This window comes from Mus musculus, chromosome 7, assembly GCF_000001635.26.
Source record: "Mus musculus strain C57BL/6J chromosome 7, GRCm38.p6 C57BL/6J".
NCBI lineage: Eukaryota > Metazoa > Chordata > Mammalia > Rodentia > Muridae > Mus > Mus musculus.
Window position 1 is genome coordinate 107365562 of NC_000073.6, and position 20873 is coordinate 107386434.

At 44.8% G+C, this 20873-nt stretch overlaps 1 protein-coding gene and 1 pseudogene across 4 annotated transcripts in view; both read left to right on the forward strand.

The window, feature by feature from the left end:
• Positions 209-1481, forward strand: Gm19033 (predicted gene, 19033; annotated as a pseudogene).
• Positions 4788-20873, forward strand: part of Syt9 (synaptotagmin IX) — a 178308-nt gene continuing 162222 nt past the window's right edge. Inside the window, exon 1 of one of the 4 annotated variants that reach the window (XR_378262.4) lies at positions 4788-5586. Coding sequence is in view for 2 of the 4 variants with exons in the window: in XM_006508099.3 (XP_006508162.1) it covers positions 5429-5586 (158 nt within the window). In the remaining 2 variants the exon portion in view is untranslated. The remainder of the gene's footprint in view (positions 5587-20873) is intronic. The other 3 variants (XR_003946532.1, XM_006508099.3, NM_021889.4) reach the window with 3 other exon arrangements.

Below are 20873 nucleotides of genomic sequence, written 5' to 3' on the forward strand. Positions count from 1 at the left end.
CTAGTATTATCTGATAAACTCCAGGTACACACATTTTTAACTTACAAGATGTTGGCTGTCTTGCAACTATTCTATTTTTTCAATACCTTAGTGTCTGTTTGATCCTAAGGACACTTGTTTTTATTTTATTCTAAAATTGTTTTGTTTTGTGAAGGGTTTGCCATCAGAATTTGAGTGATGTGTAAACCACTGCTACCTTGAAAGCAAAATGGGAAAAGAAAAGATATCAATGTTGTCAAGGCACACATAGATTCAGGCAAGTCCATCACTTTTCGCAATCTGAACTACAAATGTAGTGAACCTAACATAGGAACCACTGGAAAGTCTGAAAAAGAGGGCACTAAGGTGGGGAAAGGCCATGTCCAGGCCTCGGACAAACTGAAATCTGAGCATGAGCTTGGTGTCACTATTGTCATCTCCTTGTGGAAATTTGAGACCATTAAATATTAAGTGACAATCGTTGATTCCCTGGGACACAGTGACTTGATTAAAAACATAATTACAGATTGTTGTTGAATTTGATGCTGGCATTTCCAAGAATGGACAAACCTGTGAGCATGCCCTTTTGCTCATATACTGTGTGAAATAGCTCATTGTTGGTGCCAACGACGTGGATTCCATGGAGCCACCATACAGCCAGAAGTCAGCAGAACCTACATTAAGAAAATTGGCCATACCCTTGACCTAGTAGCACTTGTGCCAATTTCTAGTTGGAATGGTGACAACATTCTGGGTCTAAGCACCAGTATGTCTTGATTCAAGGAAGGTCACCTATAAAGATGGGTAAAGCCACATTGCTGGGAGCTTTGAGTTGTATCCTGCCACCAACTCAACAATTGATAAGTCTGCAACTGCCCATCCAGGATGTCTATACAATTGGTGGTATTGTTACTCTCACTGTGGGCTGAATGGAGACTGATGTTTTCAAACCTGGCATGGAGGTGACCTTTGTTCCAGTCAGTGTCACACAACTGAAATAAAGTCTGTTGAAATGCACCATGAGGCTTTGAATGACGATCTTGCTAGGGACAATGTGTACTTCAATGTAAAGAAAATGTCCTTTGTCAAAGATGTTAGATGTGACAGTGTTGCTGGTAGCAGCAAGAATGACCCACCAATGAAAGCAGGTGGCTTCATTGCTCAGGTGATTGACCAAATTAGCTCTGGCTTTGTCCCTGTATTGAATTGTCATATAGCTCACATAGCATGCAAGTGTTCTAAGCTTACAGAAAAGATTGATCTTTATTCTAATAAAAAGCTGGAAAGTGGTCCTACATTCTCGTAATCTGGTCTATGCAGCCATTATTGATATTATCTCAGGCAAGTCCATAGGTGTCAGGAGTTTCTCCAACTATTCCCCCTGGGTCCTTTTGCCATTTGTGCCATGAAGCAGTTTCTGTGGGTAGCATCAGAGCTGTAGACCAGAAAGCTACTAGAGCTGCCAAGGTAACCAAAATGCCCAGAAAATTCAGAAGACTGAATGAATATCATCCCTAACATTGGCTGTTCCAATCTTTATCAATGGTGTAGGGATGGTCTCAGAACTGTTTGCCTAAACAGCCATTTAAGTCATAGCAGAAGGCTTGTTACTGATCACAATGCACTGTAAAAACCTTCAGAGGGAAAGGAAAATGTTTCGTGGACCATTTGTGCCTCTGTGTTCAGTTTAAGTTATTAGTTTGTAAGACAGTATTTTTTGTTCGTTTTTGAGATTATAATTTAATTACAGCATTTCTCCCTTCTCTTTTCTCCCTCCAAGCCCTTCCTTCCATAAACCTGCTCAACTGTCCTTCAAATTCATGGCCTCTTTGTTTCACTAATTGTTAGAGAATGTATATATGTACATTCCGTGTACGAACACACACACACACATATACACACACATTCACACACACACACACACACACACACACACACACTCCTAAATATAACGTGCTCTCCCCAGGTGAGGGTTACCTCTCCTGCTCCTAGCCTCACTCAGTTGCCTGTTGTTCTTTGTGTAGGGGTGAGGCCTAGTGGGCATTTCCCCATCCAGTTTGGCCTATCTATTGGTGTTATTCTTGTTCAACTTTGAGAGGTCATATTGATGAGATTTTATGACCATAGCTTCTAATGTTGCTAGGAGACGTAATCACACAGCAAACTCCCTGATTCTCTGGCTCTTACAATATTTCCACACTTCTTCTGTAATGTTCCCTGAGGTTAGGTGCAGGAATGTTTTGTAGGTGTGTCAGTTGGGCTTGGACTCCACAACTCTATATTGTGCTTGCTTGTGGTTGTCTGGATTTGTTTCTGTCTGTTGCGAACAGAAGTTTCCTTGGTGAGGGGTGAAGACTATACTTATCTGTGGGTATAAGGATAAATGTTTAGAGATTGTTTTCAGGGATCATGTTGGTTTAGTACCTTAGTAACTGTGGAGTCTCCTCTACTAAGCATGACTTCCCTAGCACTGAGTAGTTAGCTAGGTTTCTAGTACTAGGCATGGCACAGTACTCCTGCTGAGTGGGTGTTAAGTTCAAGTAGAGAGCAGTTTGTTTCAACTTGATTAAAGGTGAACAACTTGAATGAAAACCTGTCAAAAAATTCTGAGACTCATTAAAACAAGTTCAATGCAAAAACATTTTTTTTGTTTCCTGATAGCAGCCCAAGCTGGCCTCAAACTTCTGATCCTCTGGCTTTTACTTCCTATGGGCAGTGATTACAGGCATGCAGCAGGATGCTTAGCTCTAAGGACATACCTGAGATTCCCCTCTACCTTTAAACTCTAAACCTGACGGTTGTCAATCACTTCTATCAAAGTCCTCCTTGGACTTCTGTACATTGCCTTCTAATTCTTCTAATTGCTACTTTTCATCCTCTTGTTGAGTTATCTTTAAAGGCTGGAGTTATCTCCTAGCCACCTCTCCTGGGAGTAACCTTCCATGTGGCAACTCACTTTCTCTTTCCCATTAATGACCACAGACCCCTGTCATGCAGCTCTAGGCTAACATCTATGTGCCACTAGAGACCCACATATGTCCCAGGTATGCTTTTGAATCTGGGGAGATTTCAGAGGGTTTTTTATGTTGTGGTTTGTTTTTCTGTTTTATTTTAGGGTGCAAATTGTTTTTCATGTTTTATATTTTGAGTCTTACTGTGTATCTCTGGCTAGCTTGAAACTTGCTATGAAGACCTGGCTGGCTTTGAACTTGAATGAATTCTTCTGCCTCTACTTTTCTGAGGACTGAGATTACAAGTTTGGGCTACCAAACCCAGCACCCCTCTTCACATGTTGCTACTTTTCTTTCTTTCAGATTCTATCCATTACAGTCTTCCTAATATTTAAAATGCCTTTCAAATTTGACTGTTTCCCAAGTCAGCATTTGCTTCTGTCTGGTCTAGGCTATCACCAGATTTTAATCTCTTCCAGTTATTACTAACGGAATTCACAGCTTTCAGCTTTCTGACATCATCTCATAAGAGTTACACTGCTATTGGTTTGAACAAGCACTTCCCCTCTTCATACACCATCCTTCTCTGCGTCATGGCCATTGGTGGTCCCCCCTCCACCCTCCCCCCCTTTGGAAGAGCACCTGCTCAGTCTCCTGGACTGGCTCGTTCTCAGCTGGTTCCCTCCTTCACAGTGTGCTGTGTTTGTCTTAGGTGTTTTTGTTTGTTTGTTTGAGGCATGTGTTGCCCAGACTACTTCAGAATGTAGCCAAGGATGACCTTGAACCTCAGAGCACTCGGATTGCAGGCTTATGCCACTATACTGGGTTTGTTTGTTTCTAGATGAAATCCAGAGCCTTGAGTATGGTAGATAAGCAACTCTTCCAATTAATCTGCACCCCAGCCCTGGGCCTTAGTTTTAAAGGAAAAAGTTTAGGAAGTGGGGAAAAAAAAAAAAAACCAAACAAACTAAAAATAGAAACCCAAAATAGACTCTACGTGCCTTTCCACAGCTATCTGGATTTACCTTTATAACTACAGCTGCCCATTCTCTATTACTCTAATATAAACTCCACCAAACCCAGCACTGCTCACCACACAACTTCAAGTTTTGTCTGTTGAGCAAATATTCCTTATTTGCAATATGATTCTTAGACAGCACATCCTTATGGGTAAGAGTCCTAGCTAATTGTTCTAGAATGAAGTTTGACATTAGGATTACATAAATATGTAAGAGAATCAGGGAGAAAGAAAAAGAGGAGCGGGTGGATGAGAGGCAGGGAGAGAGAGGGTGGGGGAGAAGTCTCTTATGAACTTAGGCAAGTACCACCTCTCTTGAGTCTGTTGTTTTAGTGGCAGCGTGGAGATCACACACACACACACACACACACACACACACACACACACACACACACGTTTAAGGCTCTCTATCTAGAGAATTAAATGAAACTATACAAAAGGCTGTGGCACAGTGCCTTGGGCACACAAACAAGCTAAATAATTTGTGGTTATTTCTGGGCTGAGTGCCTAAAAAAATGAAGAGATGGGTAGATGAGAGGTGACTGAGGTCTTTCCAAACATCCACAAATTCTGGATCCTCTGTCTCCTGTGCCAGGGAAATGCTGGCAACCTTCGCATTTCCAATCAGCTTCTTAGAAAACCAATCAGGACCTGCAAAGCTCCAGGTGAGCCTCAGCGTCTTTCCGGAGGGCCATACATCTGTCCTCATTTCTTATCTGAGCCTCCACCTTCTCCAAATCACCATCACGCTGTGCATCCATTCTTTGTTGGAAAATCTTGGCTCTAAACCCCGCATTTGGGCGCGTGACACCCCTGGGCCCGCGGTTTCTGCTCAGACCGCGCTTTCCAAGTTTAAAGAAGGTACTGAGATCTCGGCAGGTGTAGTCTACCCTCCAGCCTTCGCTCCATACAACCGAGAACGTGCTTTGGACCCACGCGTGGCTCCAGAGCCCTGAGGGATGCTAGGTTTGCATCTGGGCGGAGAAATGGGGTGCCAAGAGCGTCTAGCACGCGCACCAGCTCGTACTTCCTGATCCTGGGCGCGGCCGCTCACAGCGCAGGGTCCGGAGCGGAATCAGGCGCTTCTCCTGCAGTGGGCGAGCGCCCCCGTCCCGGGTCCCTACCTGGCGCGCCTGCTCTGCGGCGGCCGCGGCAAACCCCCGCCCGCGGCGCGCACCCCTGACCCGGCCCCGCCCCCGGCGGCCGCGAGTAGCGGGCGGAGCGCGGAGAGGCGCGCTGGGCTGTGCGGCGCCGCCTCCCCTCCGCGCCGAGGGAGGGACGAGGGGCCGCGCGGGAGACGGAGAAAGCCCGAGCGAGCGGCTCTCCGAGAGCTGCATGCAACCGGTGGGAGGCCGACCCGGCTGGCGCTGCGGCTCGGGTGGGGAGCGCGGACCGGCCGGTGGCGGCGGCGGCGGCGGCAGCTCTGAGCTGGCAGGCGGAGGGCTTTCTCCCGCGCCCGCCTGCCCGGCGCGGTCCGAGGATGCGGGGGGGCGATGCCCGGGGCCAGGGACGCGCTCTGTCACCAGGCGCTGCAGCTGCTGGCCGAGCTCTGTGCCCGAGGGGCCCTGGAGCACGACAGCTGCCAAGATTTCATCTACCACCTGCGGGACCGTGCCAGACCCCGGCTCCGCGACCCAGGTAAGCGCGGCCGCCGCCGCTGGCGGGCGCGACTCGAGGGCCCTGAAATGGGGACTTGGGGACCTAGCCAGGGCCTGAGGCAGGAGAGCGACGCAGACTGGAGGAGGGCAATGGGTGACCATTGAGCCCAAGTAGGTCTCCACAACCAGCGCACCACGGCCTGATGCTGGAACCCGGCGAACTCGGGCGGAGGCTGCCGCGCGGAGGCCGAGCCAGGGTGGGCTGGGGCAGGCTTGGAGGAACCACGCCCGCCACCTGCGCTGGGCTCCTGGGGGCGGCTCCTGAGCTCGGGGCTGCGCCCGCCACTTCACTCGCGAGCGCCCGGGAGCCAGGCGAGGCCACGGAGGCCTCGGAGCTGGGAGTGGGATCTGAGAGCCAAGGAAACTCTGTGAAGTTGGGAGTTTGGCACAGCCGGGCTGATTTCCACCCGAAGCTGCTCAACCTGAGTGCCCAGTTTCCCCCCAGGCTCTACTGTGGAAAGGACCAGACAAGATCTTGTCTGGGGCCGGGCCCCAGAGTCACACGACTAGAGCGGCTGGGCCTGAACCCTCTCCTTTCATGTCTCAAGGTGCTTAGGCAATGAGGCCTTGGCTCCCAGTTTGTCTCGCAGTGATAGCTTGGCACACTAGAGTGGTGGGCTTGCTGCAGCTGGCAGTTGTCCTAGTGAAAGTTGTGAGGCTCCTAACTTTGTAAAGTTCGCTTACTTTGGCATCTGACCAATTAAGGTCAGAGGAAGGTGTTTTATTTGAGCAGTTTGCAAGTCCTACTGTTTTCTTACTCATCATTGGGCACTGGAAAGATGCATTCATTCCTTTTGGATATTTCCTGAGCATCTTCTAGGCTGGAGGACTCATAATCTCGAATATTTTTCCAGTCTAAGTGTTTTAAATGTTAAAAGGCAAATCATGGTTAGACTGTTAAAAGAGGGATGAAAGAATGGCCTTTGCCTTGATGTTCCTGTGTGCAGACATTGGCAATAAGCAATTGCTGTGCAAACAAGTAAATGTGAGCATTTCTCATTTCAAGCCAGTTCATTCTATAAAAATACATTTACAAAGGATAAAGAGTGACTTGACTTTTAACTAGGAACGAGCCCATTTAAACAACCTACCTTTAATAGGACAATGCTCAGTGTGTGTGGCAAAGGCAGGTGTTAAAAGTTTGTCACATTTTTCTGTACTCAGAGGATCTATTTTTTTTTCATGCTCATGGTTACATTAATAAATTTCTCAAATGATCTCCAATCTTTTACTCCAAAGGGGAGAATTAAGTGGAGAACTACAGATTGCAGTGATTTCCCTGGAGGCTTGGTTGTCCAGCTTCTGAGTGGCTCTTTGATGGATGAGCGTGTGCCCCACAGACCACAGATATGAATGGAAGTGCCTCACCTCCCCCCAGGAATCCCAGAAAGATGCTCTGAGTGTGGGGTGTTCTGTGCTTACATAGCAGGACCAAGCTCATTATTAACACACTTTTCCCAAAGCTCATGTTAGTACTGACACCTCTCTTTGTGTTCCTGCCCCTGTGAAGCAGATTTTCCTTGTTATCTCAGACAAGTTGTCATCTTTGGCTTTACAAGAGAAGGGGGATGCAGCCTGTCTCTGAATTGGGCTTTAATAAGCCACATCTTTCTGGTCAGTTCTCTCTCTCTTCCATTTAATGAAGTGACTGCTTCCCATGTGCCTAGACTCTCCCAGTTTCCACACTGGGTGGGCCTGAAGGAAGAGTCCCAAGCATACTCCTTACAAGAGGAACTCTGGTTCCTGAACTGGGAAATTGCTTTCAATGACTGTCTTGCTGTTCCCTGACTTCCTGAAAGCTGTGTTCTGCTTAAACTAGGGCACATGGCTTTGAGGTAGCTCCTGCCCCTCTGGCTCTTTTCATTGTGTCAGGAAGTAGCCTGAGCTTGAGACAGGAGAAGGGCCCTGAAATTAAGAAAGTGGGAGGAATTTATAGCCAAAGATGCATTTAACACACCACCCTCTCTTTCAGGGCACATCTGCTCAGTCCAGACCTCCCCATCCCTCTCCCTTCCTCACCTTGCTCACAGTAATTCTTACATACATCTCGTGAGTGCATGTCCTTTCCTCTGAAGCTGTTCGTGCAAACCAAGAGTGCCCTTAATCTCTGAGCCCTAAAGATGAGTGGCTGAAGAGGCTGCACTGCGCATGCTAGGTGAACGGCTGTTGGGTAGTTTGACCCAGAACAGCTATGGACAGCTGCCCTGATGGGTCCCCAGAGAGTCCTCTCTGTAAATGGGTGACTTCCTTTTCTGTGAAAGAACCCACGAATGCCACGTTGCAGCCTTGTCTGCCTGATGCTTATCCATGGCTCCCCCATGGTGGCTGTTTTCTCAAGCGCCATTAAAGATTTGAGTTATAAAGGGAGAAAACAAGCAATTCCCAGCAGAGTGGCACTGCATCTGGGATGATTTCCCCCCTTTTCAGAGATGGGGTAAGACAGGCTCACAAGCCAGCGGACTTGAGGCACCAGGAAGAGCATGTGGAAGGCTCGGAGGCAGAAGCATTGTTGCTGTCACTTAAGAAACACTCACTTCAGGTGCGGCTGGAGGTGGAGTGTGGTAAGAAATCTGGTCAAGGGTTAGATAGGGCAGATCTTGTAGGGCTTGTAAACTATTAGAAGGACTTTGCTTTTTACTCTGAATTAGATTCGACCATTAGACGTTTTGGAGAAGTCTCAGCCAGACTGCTGTGTGAGAAGATACTGTATATAGAAAAGCAAGAGTGAAGTTAGTGGTTTGTTCCAGAAACCAGGAAGGGGTGCAAAGTTCAGCATGGCCCTAATGGAGGAGCTGAGCTGTAATGATTAGGGACCACCTTGAATGTTCCACCGCTAATATTTGTTGACAGGAGGCATCAGGGGGACGAAAAGAGCTGAGGATGGTTCTTGGCCTTCCGACCTGAGCAACTCCGTTTGCTGAGCAGCAGGTTTCAGGAAGAGGCTTGGCGTAGGGAGGGAATCAGGAAGGTTCTCTTTTGTGTCTAGCTTTTTGTATATAACTGAGCGGACCATGCCCCTTTAGTTAGCCAAGCCGTCCTGCATCTGAGTGTTGCTTAACATTACCCATTGGCCCAGTGCTCAGTTTGTAACTAGAGACTTTACTGTCAAGGGGCTGACTTGTGCCATGCATTCGTGGTTTTGAGGGTTTTCCCTTCTAGAGAACTGAGATGTCTCCTTGTTTGTCTTTTCTTGTCACAGTAGGGACTGAGCCCATGGCCTCTTGTTCCACTGCTGAGCCTCATCCCCAGCTTTCACTGATCTTGAGTGTATCCTTCCTTTTTTCCAGTCTGCATCTTTAGCTGTTGTTAGGAGGGAAGGACCAGAAGTCCATTGCATTGTTTCTACATCTAGAAAAGGATGGATGTTGGGACGCACTTCCTAGTTTCAGATGTGTCCTATTATTCTTCTGGTCTCTACCCTGTGGGAGGCTGACGGGGTTGCATGGATTCATCATGGTCATGTAGGTTGGTTCACTTAGTTCCCTTGGTTCTCTTGTGTCTTATGCGCAAAGCACTTGTCCTGCGCCAGCAGCATCTGGATCCAAGTGGTAGATAGGTGTGTAAGATTTCAGGCCTGCTCCATGCTTACCCAGTCTGCACCTTTACTTTTGTAGGATCTTCAGGCGAGGCACTGGCACATTCATGTTCTTTTTTTTTTTTTTTTTTTTTGAGACAGGGTTTCTCTGAATAGCCCTGGCTGTCCTGGAACTCACTTTGTAGACCAGGCTGGCCTCGAACTCAGAAATCCGCCTGCCTCTGCCTCTGAGTGCTGGGATTAAAGGCGCGCGCCACCAGGCCGGCTACATTCATGTTCAAGAAGCATGGTTAAAATGATGGGCATATATATAAGGAAAATGAAATGCAGAAACTGAGGCTAGCCCACAGCCACACTTTCAGCTTACACAAAGAGGCGGGCTTAAGTCAAAGTAGCATGTTAGCTAGTCATGGCACAGTTGCAGGTGTCCCTCAGTATCTGAATGACATTGGTTCAGGAGTCCCACAGTGGAACAGTCTGAGGATGGTCAAGCCTACCATACAAAATGATTTAATGCTTGAGTGTACCCTATGTACATTCCCCCATGCACTGTAAGTAACCTGTTGGTTTTCATACCTAATAATGTAAATGACATGTTAAGTTGTTACCATATTATTTACAGACTAATGGAAGGGGAAAGGGCTGGCTATGGTCAGTACAGACACAATTTCCCCCAAGCATTTTTTAATCTACAGTTGTTTAATCTATGGATTTGGAGGCCTTTGACCCAAAGAGCTGACTCCACTCAGAACTCAAAAGTCATCGTCAATGGAGACAATACTTCAAAATACCCATCCTTTTACCCGGCTTCTCTATTCTGAACATGTACAGTGGGCTAAATCCTCCAAGTATAGCTTAAATTGTGCATAGTTAGTCACCTTAGTATTTTGATTATGAATTCTTTATCCAGCCTTAGTTTCCATTCATGGTCCACTGTTATGTTCTGGAAGTATTTCTGCATATTTTCAAAAAAAAAAAAAAGGCCTAGAAAATGTTTAGCAGCTGAGTTGTGAGACAGAGCTTTAATGTCACTTTGTCAGTGGCTCTCCCTTGCAGCTAACTTCACTATGTCATGGAAAGCAAGCTCTACTTCCGCGGTGGTCAGGTTTGGCTGCATATTGAGGCCAACCTGGGCTGTATGAGACTCTGTCCCAGGGTCAGAGAAACCCTTAAGGATTCCAGCAGAAAGAAGAATATCAGAAACCTAGCAATGACTGGGCTGTAACCTAGACCAGTTAAACCAAAGTCTCAGGGGTGGTGGTACCTGGGATTGGTGTTGCCTTACATTTCCTGGTTGAGGCTGATTTACAGTCAGATAGAGGAAAACCTGTTATAACCATAGACCACGGCAGAATCCACTGAACTCAGCTCAGCTCATGTTCCCTTACTCTAAAAATATTTTTAAAGTGACTTAAAAACCCAGAGGAATTTGACTGCTGCCTTTGGTATAGCTACTACCCATATGAGTTGATTCTTAACTTACTTTTGATAATATTTTGCCAAGTTTTTATTTTGAGGACTTTTTTCTTTCTCTCTCTCTCTCTCTCTCTCTCTCTCTCTCTCTCTTTCTTTCTTTCTTTCTTTTTTTGGTTTTTTGAGACAAGGTTTCTCTGTATAGCTCAGGCTGTCCTGGAGCTCACTCTGTAGACCAGGCTGGCCTCGAACTCAGAAATCCACCTGCCTCTACCTCCCAGGTTCTGGAATTAAAGGTGTGCGCCACCACTGCCGGGCCTTGAGGACTTTTAATGAGTATCAGAAGACTTGATTGTGTCCATCCACTTTTAAGGTTGAAAAAAAAAAAACAACCACATTAAAAGCTAAATGTGGTGACATACATCGTGTATTTATAATCCCAGCTCTTAGTAGATAGAGACACCAGATCAGGAGTTCAAGGCCAGCCTTAGCTTCTTAGTGAATTTGAGGCCAGTCTGGGCTTTATGAGACCTTGTCTCAGAATCAGAGAAACCAACCAACCAACCAACCAACCAACAAACAAAAAGTACATTGAGAAAAACCTTGCGAGAATAGTATTTTATTAAAGAACCAGAGTGTCGGACTTCACTGCTAAAACCTCATATAGAGTGACAGTGACCTCTCTTATCAGGAGGTGTGTGTGGAGAATAAGAATTAAAGATAGTTTTTAAGGGGAAATCTTCATAATCGTTGTGATTAAATACAACACTTAAGTCAGACTTTCCAAGACAGTAAAAAGAATCATTCTTAAAACACTGGATTTTTTAGGAATAGTTATTGGTGTGATTATGCAGTGGGATTAATTTTTTTTAATGAATGTTAATTGCAATGGGAAGTAGTCTTCCAAGAAGTGAGTGGCATATGAATGTTCAGTGTGTGAGGGTCTAATTTGCATTTACTTCAGTGACATTTTAGGGTTTCTGCATAAATATTTTATTTAAACAAGTGTGTTTTTATCTCTGTGGGATCCCTCTACATGGACCAGTGAGTGGTTTAGTCACGAGGTAACTATCTCGAGAGAGAAACAAAAGCAGAACCTGGTGCAGGCCCCACAGGCAGGCTCCTAGCCAGCTGCCTCTTTTGGAATAAACAATCAAAGGCACAGACTTTGATGTGGGCCAGCGTCTCAAGGAAAGATGAAGCTGTGGATGGAGGAACACCCGTGGGGTAGTGCACAGGTGACACCACTGGAAGGGAAGCGTGCTGGCATCCCTGAGTGTGAGCAGGTGTGCTTGCCATGTGGTTGGCTAGGAAAAAATACACACATCTCTTCTTCAGGTGCATACAAGGGGACTGAGTCAGGAACGCAATCGCACTGTGAAGAGGGTACGTGTGGAGTGTGTGTTTCTGTATTCTAAAAGAAGTCACAACTTGAATTATGCAGATGTTTTCCCAGTGGGAATTGATCTTCCTGGGAGTTCTCACTGTGTATCATAACTTTTCTCTCTCTCTTTTTTTAATTTTATTTTTTCTTTTTAGGGGGAATGGTGATCTCAATGAAGGTCAGGACTTAAGCTCAGTGTGTAGCTGAGACTGACCTTGAGTTCCTTATCCTCCTGCGTGATGGGATTACAAGCAAGCACTGTCATCTTTCCAGTTTTTACATGTATGTCATGGTCGAAGCTATGGATATGACTTTAGACCAAAGCAAACTCAGAGAAGCAGGCTTTGAAGGTGTATTTGAAACCTTCCTGGATGCTAGTGCATAGATTTTATCACACGACTTCATTGTGCATAGAGAAGGAATCAGGACCTTGTGCCTTGTAGATACACTGTTGGCAAACTAAGGAACTGAACTGTATCTCTAGACAAAGGGGTGTGTGTGTGTGCGTGTGTGTGTGTTTGTGTGTCTGTGTGTGTACTCGTGTGTGTGTGTGTGTGTGTGTGTGTGTGCATGCACACTTGCACATGCGTGCCACATGGGCACTAAGTGATTTTTGAGACAGGGTCTCACCATGTAGTCCTAGCTGTCCTGAAACTCAATTTGTAGACCCTTCTGGCCTCAAACTCACAGAGGTTCCTGGTTCTGCCTCCTGAGTGGTGGGATTAAAGGCATTTGCCACTAGGACCGGTTTTATTCGTTTGTGTTTTAAGACAGGGTCTTGATCTCTAATACAGGCTGTCCGGCCTTGCGTGTACCTCATGGCTGACGCTAGCCTCAAGTCTAAATTGATCCTCCTGCCTTAGCTTCCAAAGTGCTGATAGTAAAGAATGTGTCACCATGACTTTACATGAAGAGTGTATAGCAACACTGGCAGGAAACGTTTTTCTATTTATTATTTCTGTGTATATGTGTGTGCTACATAAGTTTATGTGCAGCACAGCAAGCAGGACTCCTTGGATGCCAGAACAGTATTGAATGCCCTGGAACTGGAGGTATAGGCAGATGTGAATCACCCTGTAGGTGCTGGGTCTTTTGCAAGAAGAGTAAGCATTCTTAAATGCCAAGCCAAATTGAAAAAGAAAAGAAAACAAACAAAGGGACTCCACCCAAGGAAACTGTGTGATAAAGTGGACTGGACGTGAGCTTTAGAGCCAGAGTCTAACCCTACACTTACTGGTTAGTTTAGTGACCTTGTGCAAAAGATTTCACTCTCTATTATTATTTGATAAAATGGGAGTAGCCTATTGAGACAGTTCTCTGCTCAGAATAAACACTCAGGTATCTGGTTGATGTATACAGGTCGTGGTTTCCTGCCTGTTTTCCTTTCAGTGGTGGTTCATGGCCACTTCCCCCCCTCTATTTGAAATCACTTGCAGGCAGCGTTTCTAGTCTACTCTTTTGTAGACATAGCATTTTCTTACTTTTCAAAACTGTGAGCCTTTCACTTCACCTAATGGATTGCTAGTATCTGGATTACTATTACAGGATCCAGGTAAAGTACTGGACGTCAGTTCAGTTTAAAATTGAGATAAATAGTGTGTAATGCTGCATGGATCATACCTAGACAAAGTAGTTAGCTGTTGTTTTCTGAAATTCAATTTGAACTGGGCATCCTATATTTTCATTTAATTAGGTTGGCAAGGAAACTCAGTATATCATAATTCATATCAAATACTTATAATAAATACTGAGTAATGTTAGCCATTATTTCTATGATTATTGTCCAGTTATAATAATTATTGTTGTTGTGATTGCTACATATCTTCCAAAGAATGAATATAACTTTTTTACTTTATCATTGCTTTAGAATATTTTATCTTTTAGTTTTTCTGTCTTTTTTCCTTTCTTCATTTCTGTTACTTTTTGTAGTAGTTGTTGTTGTTATTCTTTGTCTTTTGAGACATGGTCTCACTATGTAACTTAGGCTAGCCTCAGACTCACTCTGTAGCCCAGGCTACCCATTAACTCATGGCAGTCCTCCCACCTCCCTTCTGATAATGCTCTGATTATGGGTATATGTCACCATGCTCAGTGAGTGATGCTTCTGTGGTTTTTTTCTAGTATGATAATAATTCCCATCTATACTTTCCCTGCTTTTCTTTCTTTTGAAATAATAATGAGTTTAAATTGATTTCTAGTGGACCTATGTCATTTAGTCCTGTTACATATCAGCAGTAAATTTACTGTCAGTGGGAGAGACAACATGAGCAGGAGGTTGCTGATTCAACAGGATTGAAGTAGCTACCTGGTGATTTTAATTTGTAGTTTGTCATTGGTAGAATTGAGTGTTTTGACTATGTTAGGCCTCGTTAAGTAGTTCCTCCCCGATGAATTTTCTGTTTATTCTTGCCAAGGTACATTTGTGTGTTGTTGGGTTTTAGTTGTTTTGTTTTGTAATCTTGATGCTTTTCTTATAAATTTGCATTTATTAAAATATAAAAGCTCAATCAAAATAGCTTATTGGGGAGCACTGTATAGTGACTTAATTAATTCAGATTGACTAAATCCATTGTACTGTGCATCCTGTGTTTTATCTTTGTATGCATGTACATACACATGCATGTATAATGTGTATGTGTTCATGCGTATGCACGTGAGTGCAGGCACATGTGTGAAAGTCAGAGGATATAACCTTGGCATCTGTTCTTGCCTTCTACCTCGTTTGAGATGGGGTCTCTTGTTCACTACATTATATTTTGCAGACACATACTCCCACGGATGGCTTTATATAGGGATTCAAATACACATCAGCCTGCGTACGTGGCAAGGACTTCATCTACTGAGCCATCTACTGAGCAGTCTCCCCAGCCTCACATCCTACTTTGTTTTATTGGGGGGACAGGGGGCAAGCTGGTCTTGAACATAGTATATTACTGAGAATGACCTTATGTCCCCTGTCCTCTTGCCGCCATTGTAACACTCTCTTCCCATGCTAAGTATTGCTTTTATTTATATGAATATGAAGAATTATAAAATTCATCTGTGACCCCCCCCATTTCACTTATGTCGTGTGGCCTTTATGTTGGCCACACTGATATGATCACTCTCTCCTAATGAAAATTAAGTTCAGAAACACTCGTTGAGTGCCTCCTAAGTGCCACGTACCAGGTTAGGCACGAGTAATTGGAAGACACATTAGACAAGCTTACTGCCCCTATGGAACTGAGATAAAATAATAACTGCAATTAATAAAATAAAGGCATGATTGGAGCCATGCACTGGATACAGTGCAGGAAAAGAGATGCAATTAACTGGCTTGAGTGGGTCTTTAAAGGCTTCCTAGGGAAGTCTGTTTGTGGGTGGGGTGAGCATTCTAGGAAATTTCAAAGCCCATAAAACAGGAGAGAATGGATCCTCTGTGATAGCAAGCAAGCGCAGTGCATGCTGGGAAGACTGAGAGACTGTTGTAGTAAGCACTGGTCCATCTCAGAAGTCCTTGGGGAACCATTGCCAGATTCCAGGGCGGCTGAGGTTAGGTGGGCTTTGGTACTGACAGGAAACCTGAAAGTACTCTGTCCTGCTGTGAGCCCAAAGGATCCATCTCAGCAGAGTAAGGCAGGAAGTTTTCAGCAGGAGGAATTCTATAGTGCAGCTTCTCAAGTCTTCTGTGTCCTCCTGGGAGACATGCTCCAGTTGACAGGCTCCTTCCTGTCCAAGGTAAGAAAGGTCCTGACAGATAGGAAATCCTTTGTTCAATGATTCCCATTTTAGATCCCCAGTCATGTCACTCTGAAACTCAAATATAATTACCTCATAGAGTTGTAAAAGCTGCCTTTAGCAAGCTTAGACATCTGGTTCAAACATCTGGGTCCCAGATATAATTTCTGACGATGCCAGCGGTGACATCTTGCTACCTTTCCTGGTTACTCAACAATGGAATGGCTGCACATTTGGTTGCACTACAGTCACCTGGTCCATGGGCATGCACAGTCTGTTTTCTCACCACAGACCAGGATGTAAGCATGGGAGGCCTGCCCAGGATCCACAAAGCCGTGCTGGGGAGATAATGTTTCCTCCTCTACATTGGGAGCTACCAAGTAATAGGCACTTTTTAAAAGTAATTGAGTCAAATGCCTACAGGTCACAGGCTATCTCCTGTTCATATCTGCTTCCCCAACCCCATACACACACACACACTTTGCTTTTGATACTTACAGGACATGCCTACCTTCAGAACACATTTCCGTTTGCCTCATCATGCAGTCAGAACCACTGAAGGGCTTCTATCTAAAGACTGACATGAGAACTTTTTTTGGGGGGTGGGGTGGGGTAGAAGATCTTGCACTGTAGCCAAAGCAGGCCTGGAACTGTGTATCCCATACTGGCTTTAAACTCATTTCAACTTTCTTGCCTTATCCACCTGAATACAGGGATCACAGGTATGCACAACCATGCCTAGCTCAGATTCACCATTTAGTTAGATCATTCTGGAACCAGGATAAAAGTTGAGTGCCCAGGTTATTAAGGATGTCATTCATTTCTGTATCACATTTATTGAGCATCTACTATGAGCCAGGCTCTGTTGTATGTACAGTCACATGTATGTGATGGGGAAATGGTTTGAGAAGTGCAGTGTTAGGTAGTTTCATTGTTTTGCAAACACAGATTCATGCAAGTCTGATGGTATAGGCCAGTCTCTCATCATGTTCTTTTTATGTAGTCAAGAGAGAAGAGGTTTTTTTTTTTTTGCTTCATTATAATAATATGATACCATATATGTAGTCCCTTATTGGCCAGCATGTCATGTATCCTTATGACCACATGCAATGGCTAGATTTTCAGAATATCGTACATCAATCTGTGCAGTTGCATATACAGTAATAGTGTACAAACACAAAACATACATCCTTCCCTCATGGAACATGCATGATGGGCAGGTAAGTATTGTATATAAATTAATTACAGGGTATGTTAAGTATTTCTATGTACTATGAGGAAAAATAAAAAAATGAAAAAAGTGTAAGTTGCTTATGAGTCAGGGTCAGAAGGAGATTTAGGAGTGAGATGAATGCATCAAGGGGAAGAGAGTCCAGGAAGGGGATTGGTAGGCACAAAGGCTCCGATGCAGGAGCATGCCTGGCATGTCCAGGTGTCTGCCAGGGGTCAGTGGGGTTATAGTGAAGTAGGCGAGGAGGCCAGATTGTAGGGTCTGGGAACCATTGTAAAGAATGTGAGGCAGAAGGAGCTGAAGTTCGAGGTCATTCTCAGCTATATAGCAACTTCAAGGCTGGCATGGCATACATGAGACCCTTTCTGAACGAAGAATAGATAAATGGAGAAATAGCTGCTGGTGAGAGGCTTGAGAGAGGTTATATGTTTTAGGCGTGGAGAGCTAATAGCACTTGCCCTCTGACCTCACATGAGCATTGTGGCACATGTGTAAATGTCCACACATACACCCACACAAAATAAAAATGTAAGAAACAAGAAGACAAATCTCTTCCTTGTCTACACAATCATGGCTGGATGTGGTAGGAGAGTGATAGTGATTGGATAGATTCCTAATAATGATAGGAATAACCTAGGCTAGTGAATAACAGTTCTTAATGCCAGACAAAGGATGGAGGGTTGCTGGGTTGGTGTTCTTACATTTAGGGAAGAGGTCTCAACAGCAAAATACGTACTTAGGCACCCAGGACACATGAGTAAAATTTAAAGTCGAGTGATTAGGTGTGTGTACTCTACTAGTCTCTTCATCCTTCATCCTTTCCCAACAAAATTACTCTAGATGGGGGAGAGACGCGGCTAAACACCAAATGTTTCTTTTTTTTATTTTCATTTTTAGTTTTATAGTTCTAGAAGCCAGTTCTAGAGTCAACTTCAAGGCCTTATGAGTCAGTATTACAGATAGTTCCTCTCTGTGTACTCACACGGTAGATGGGCCATATGTCCTCTCAGGCCTTGATTGGTTGATTGATTGATTGATAGGTAACAAAATCCTATATGGCCTGTGCTGTGTAGTCAAGGATGACGTTGACTCTTAATCCTCCTGCCCTGCTTCCTAGTTCTGAAATTATAGGCAAGTGTTACCATGTCCGGTTTTTCATGGGTTTCTTTAAAAGTGGCTCTAATCCCATTCCTGTGTGTGCTCTGCCTTTATTTTGATAATCATCAGTACTGGGGATTAACTCATAGCCTCATGCATACTGGGGAAGCACTCTTCCACTGAACTACACTCCAGCCCTATCCTTACATTCTAATCATCTAAAAGTCCTCGTATCTTAATGCTGTCACTTGGTGACTAGGTTTCAACATGTGAACTTGGGGGCTGGATGTGGATGGACATTCAGACCACACTACTGATCAAGGGCAAGTGAAGGTAGACCTCACACAACTTATTAGAGATGAGGGTCCACCAACAAGGGCACTGAGAAGGACTAGCAAGTTTGGGGGGTGGGGCAAGAAATAGGGTACCTGGCTAAATGTGAAGAAAGATTTCTTGGGGCACGGGGATAATCTTCTGCAGGAAATACAGCTAGTAGGCCAATCAAGGCAGAGACCAGGGCTGACCATCTTACTAAATGATGTAGAGGCTCATTGGTAACTTTGAACTAAGTAGTTTGGAAGAAAGACAGAGCTGGGAGTGTTTAAGTAGTCTCTTGAAAAGAAAAAGAGGAGAAAAATTTTTAAAAAGCAAATTTTATAACAGGAAAGAAGGAAAGATTGCAAAGATGACTTTTAAAGGAAAAAGGAAAAAGGAAAAAGGAAGATGACTTTTAAAGGAAAAAGAATCATTTGTACGCTGGAGAGGAGTGGCATGCTGGGGAGGCGAGATGCTTCTCAGCCGTTCACTCTTCCTCAGGGAGCCAAGGCAGACTCCGTGGGCACAGTGGGGAGATGTGGAGAAGACATTCCATAGTCATTTGTCTTGTGATTATTCTTCCCTTCTTGCTGAACGAGGAGGCACCGCTTCTGAGAGGGACTGAGGGTCAGGAGTGCTGGCGGTTTGAAAACAGGAGTGTGATACTGATTACCTAGGAGGCTGGGCGAGTAGATGGATACAGTGCCTGCTGGCTCGTACTGAGACCTGTCTCAAATCAGTGAGCATGGAATTGGTGAAGTAGAAATCTCCTACCACATCCAGCCATGTTTGTGTAGACAAGGAAGAGATTTGTGTTCACGCTTCTTACATTTTTATTTTGTGTGGGTGTATGTGTGGACATTTACACATGTGCCACAATGTTTATGTGAGGTCAGAGGACAACTTGGGAATTGGTCCTCTCCCTCTACCATATGGGTCCTGGGTTCAAACTTAGGTTGTCAGGCTTGGCAGCAAGCTCTGTTCTAAGCCATCTTGCTGCCCTGATATTTGTGTTTAAATAGGAATTGTCAGTATGTATAAGAGGGCATAGCATGCAGTGATTAGAGTATCTGAAAGTTCATTAGAACAAGGAGAGAAAAGTGCACTTATAAGAGGATTAAGAATGGGCTGGGCCCGTAGCTGAGTCAGTAGACCCCTTGCCTTGTGTGCATGAAACCTTGAATGATCCCCAGCACTGTATAATACAAGGCATAGGGCACAAAGCTTGTAATTTCAGTGTCTGGAAGGTGGAAGCAGGAGGAACACTTCAAAGTTCTCCTCAGCTGTATAGTGAGTCTCTGGGAGACACGACATAATACGTACGTATGCACATACATACATACGAGAGGGCATTAAAGAAGAGGAAGATTAAACAGACATGGGCTCTGCTGGGGATGGCTACTGGAAATGCATTAAAGAAGGGGAGAGGAAGAGGTTTTATTCATCAGGATGGTAAAAGCACTGCTCTGTTGATGAGACCAGGATCCAGGGCATTTTTGCCATATAAGGTTCTAAGATAGGTTGGAAGGCAAATTATTGAAAGAGAAAAGCTCAAAGAACTGAGTCTAGAGCAGTGGTTCTCAACCTGTAGGTTGAAACCCTTCGGGGGGCGGGGGCCTCAAACCAGGGGTCTCATATCAGGTATCCTGCTACCCAATATTTGCATGCGATTCATAAGACCAGCGAAAGTACAGTCATGAGGTAACAATGGAAACAACTTTGTCGGGCAGTGGTGGTGCACGCCTTTAATCCCAGCACTTGGGAGGCAGAGGCAGGCGGATTTCTGAGTTCGAGGCCAGCCTGGTCTACAAAGTGAGTTCCAGGACAGCCAGGGCTATACAGAGAAACCCTGTCTCGAAAAAACAAAAAACAAACAAAAAAAGAAAGAAAGAAAAAACAACAAAAACCCAACTTTATGGTGGGGAGCACCACACTATGAGGAACTGTATTAAGGGGTTGCAGCATTAGGAAAGTGGAGAACCACGACTCTAAGGTTTTGGAAGTGTTCTGAGTACACAGATAAGGAATTAACCAGGGATTGTGCTGAAAGTGGTTTTAGGGAGCATGGCAGTAAACCAGCAAGCGAAGTGAGCCAGGAACTGGGGAGGCAAGCCTACAGAATGGTAGAACACTGGGGCAAGGATGGGCAGTGTGGAGCAGTGGTGTGGCCAGCCATGCAGTGGGAGAGAGAAAGCTGGAGAGATGGGGTTAGAGAAAACATCAGCAAGTTAGTTTTTATCAGGCAGAAGTGTTGAGGGGCCCTTGTGAGGCAATAGACAGATTCCTTAGGAAATATCTGGGAGGTACACTAGCCAGTGCATTGATATAAAATAGAGGGCTCCTGATGTCTGAGTGTCTGGTTGCTGCCACTAGGAGGGTGGTCACATGATGTATTGGGCTTACTACAGAAAGTTGGGAATATTCTGTGTGAAATAGAAATGAAATTAATTTTAAATACATCAAGTTCAAGGATGTCTATGACTCCTGCTGCAGGTATCCAGGGCCCCTGGGAAGAAGTTAGAATAGCACCGAAATCTAAAATCCTTCACCATACAAGGGGTTTGTGGAGTGGTT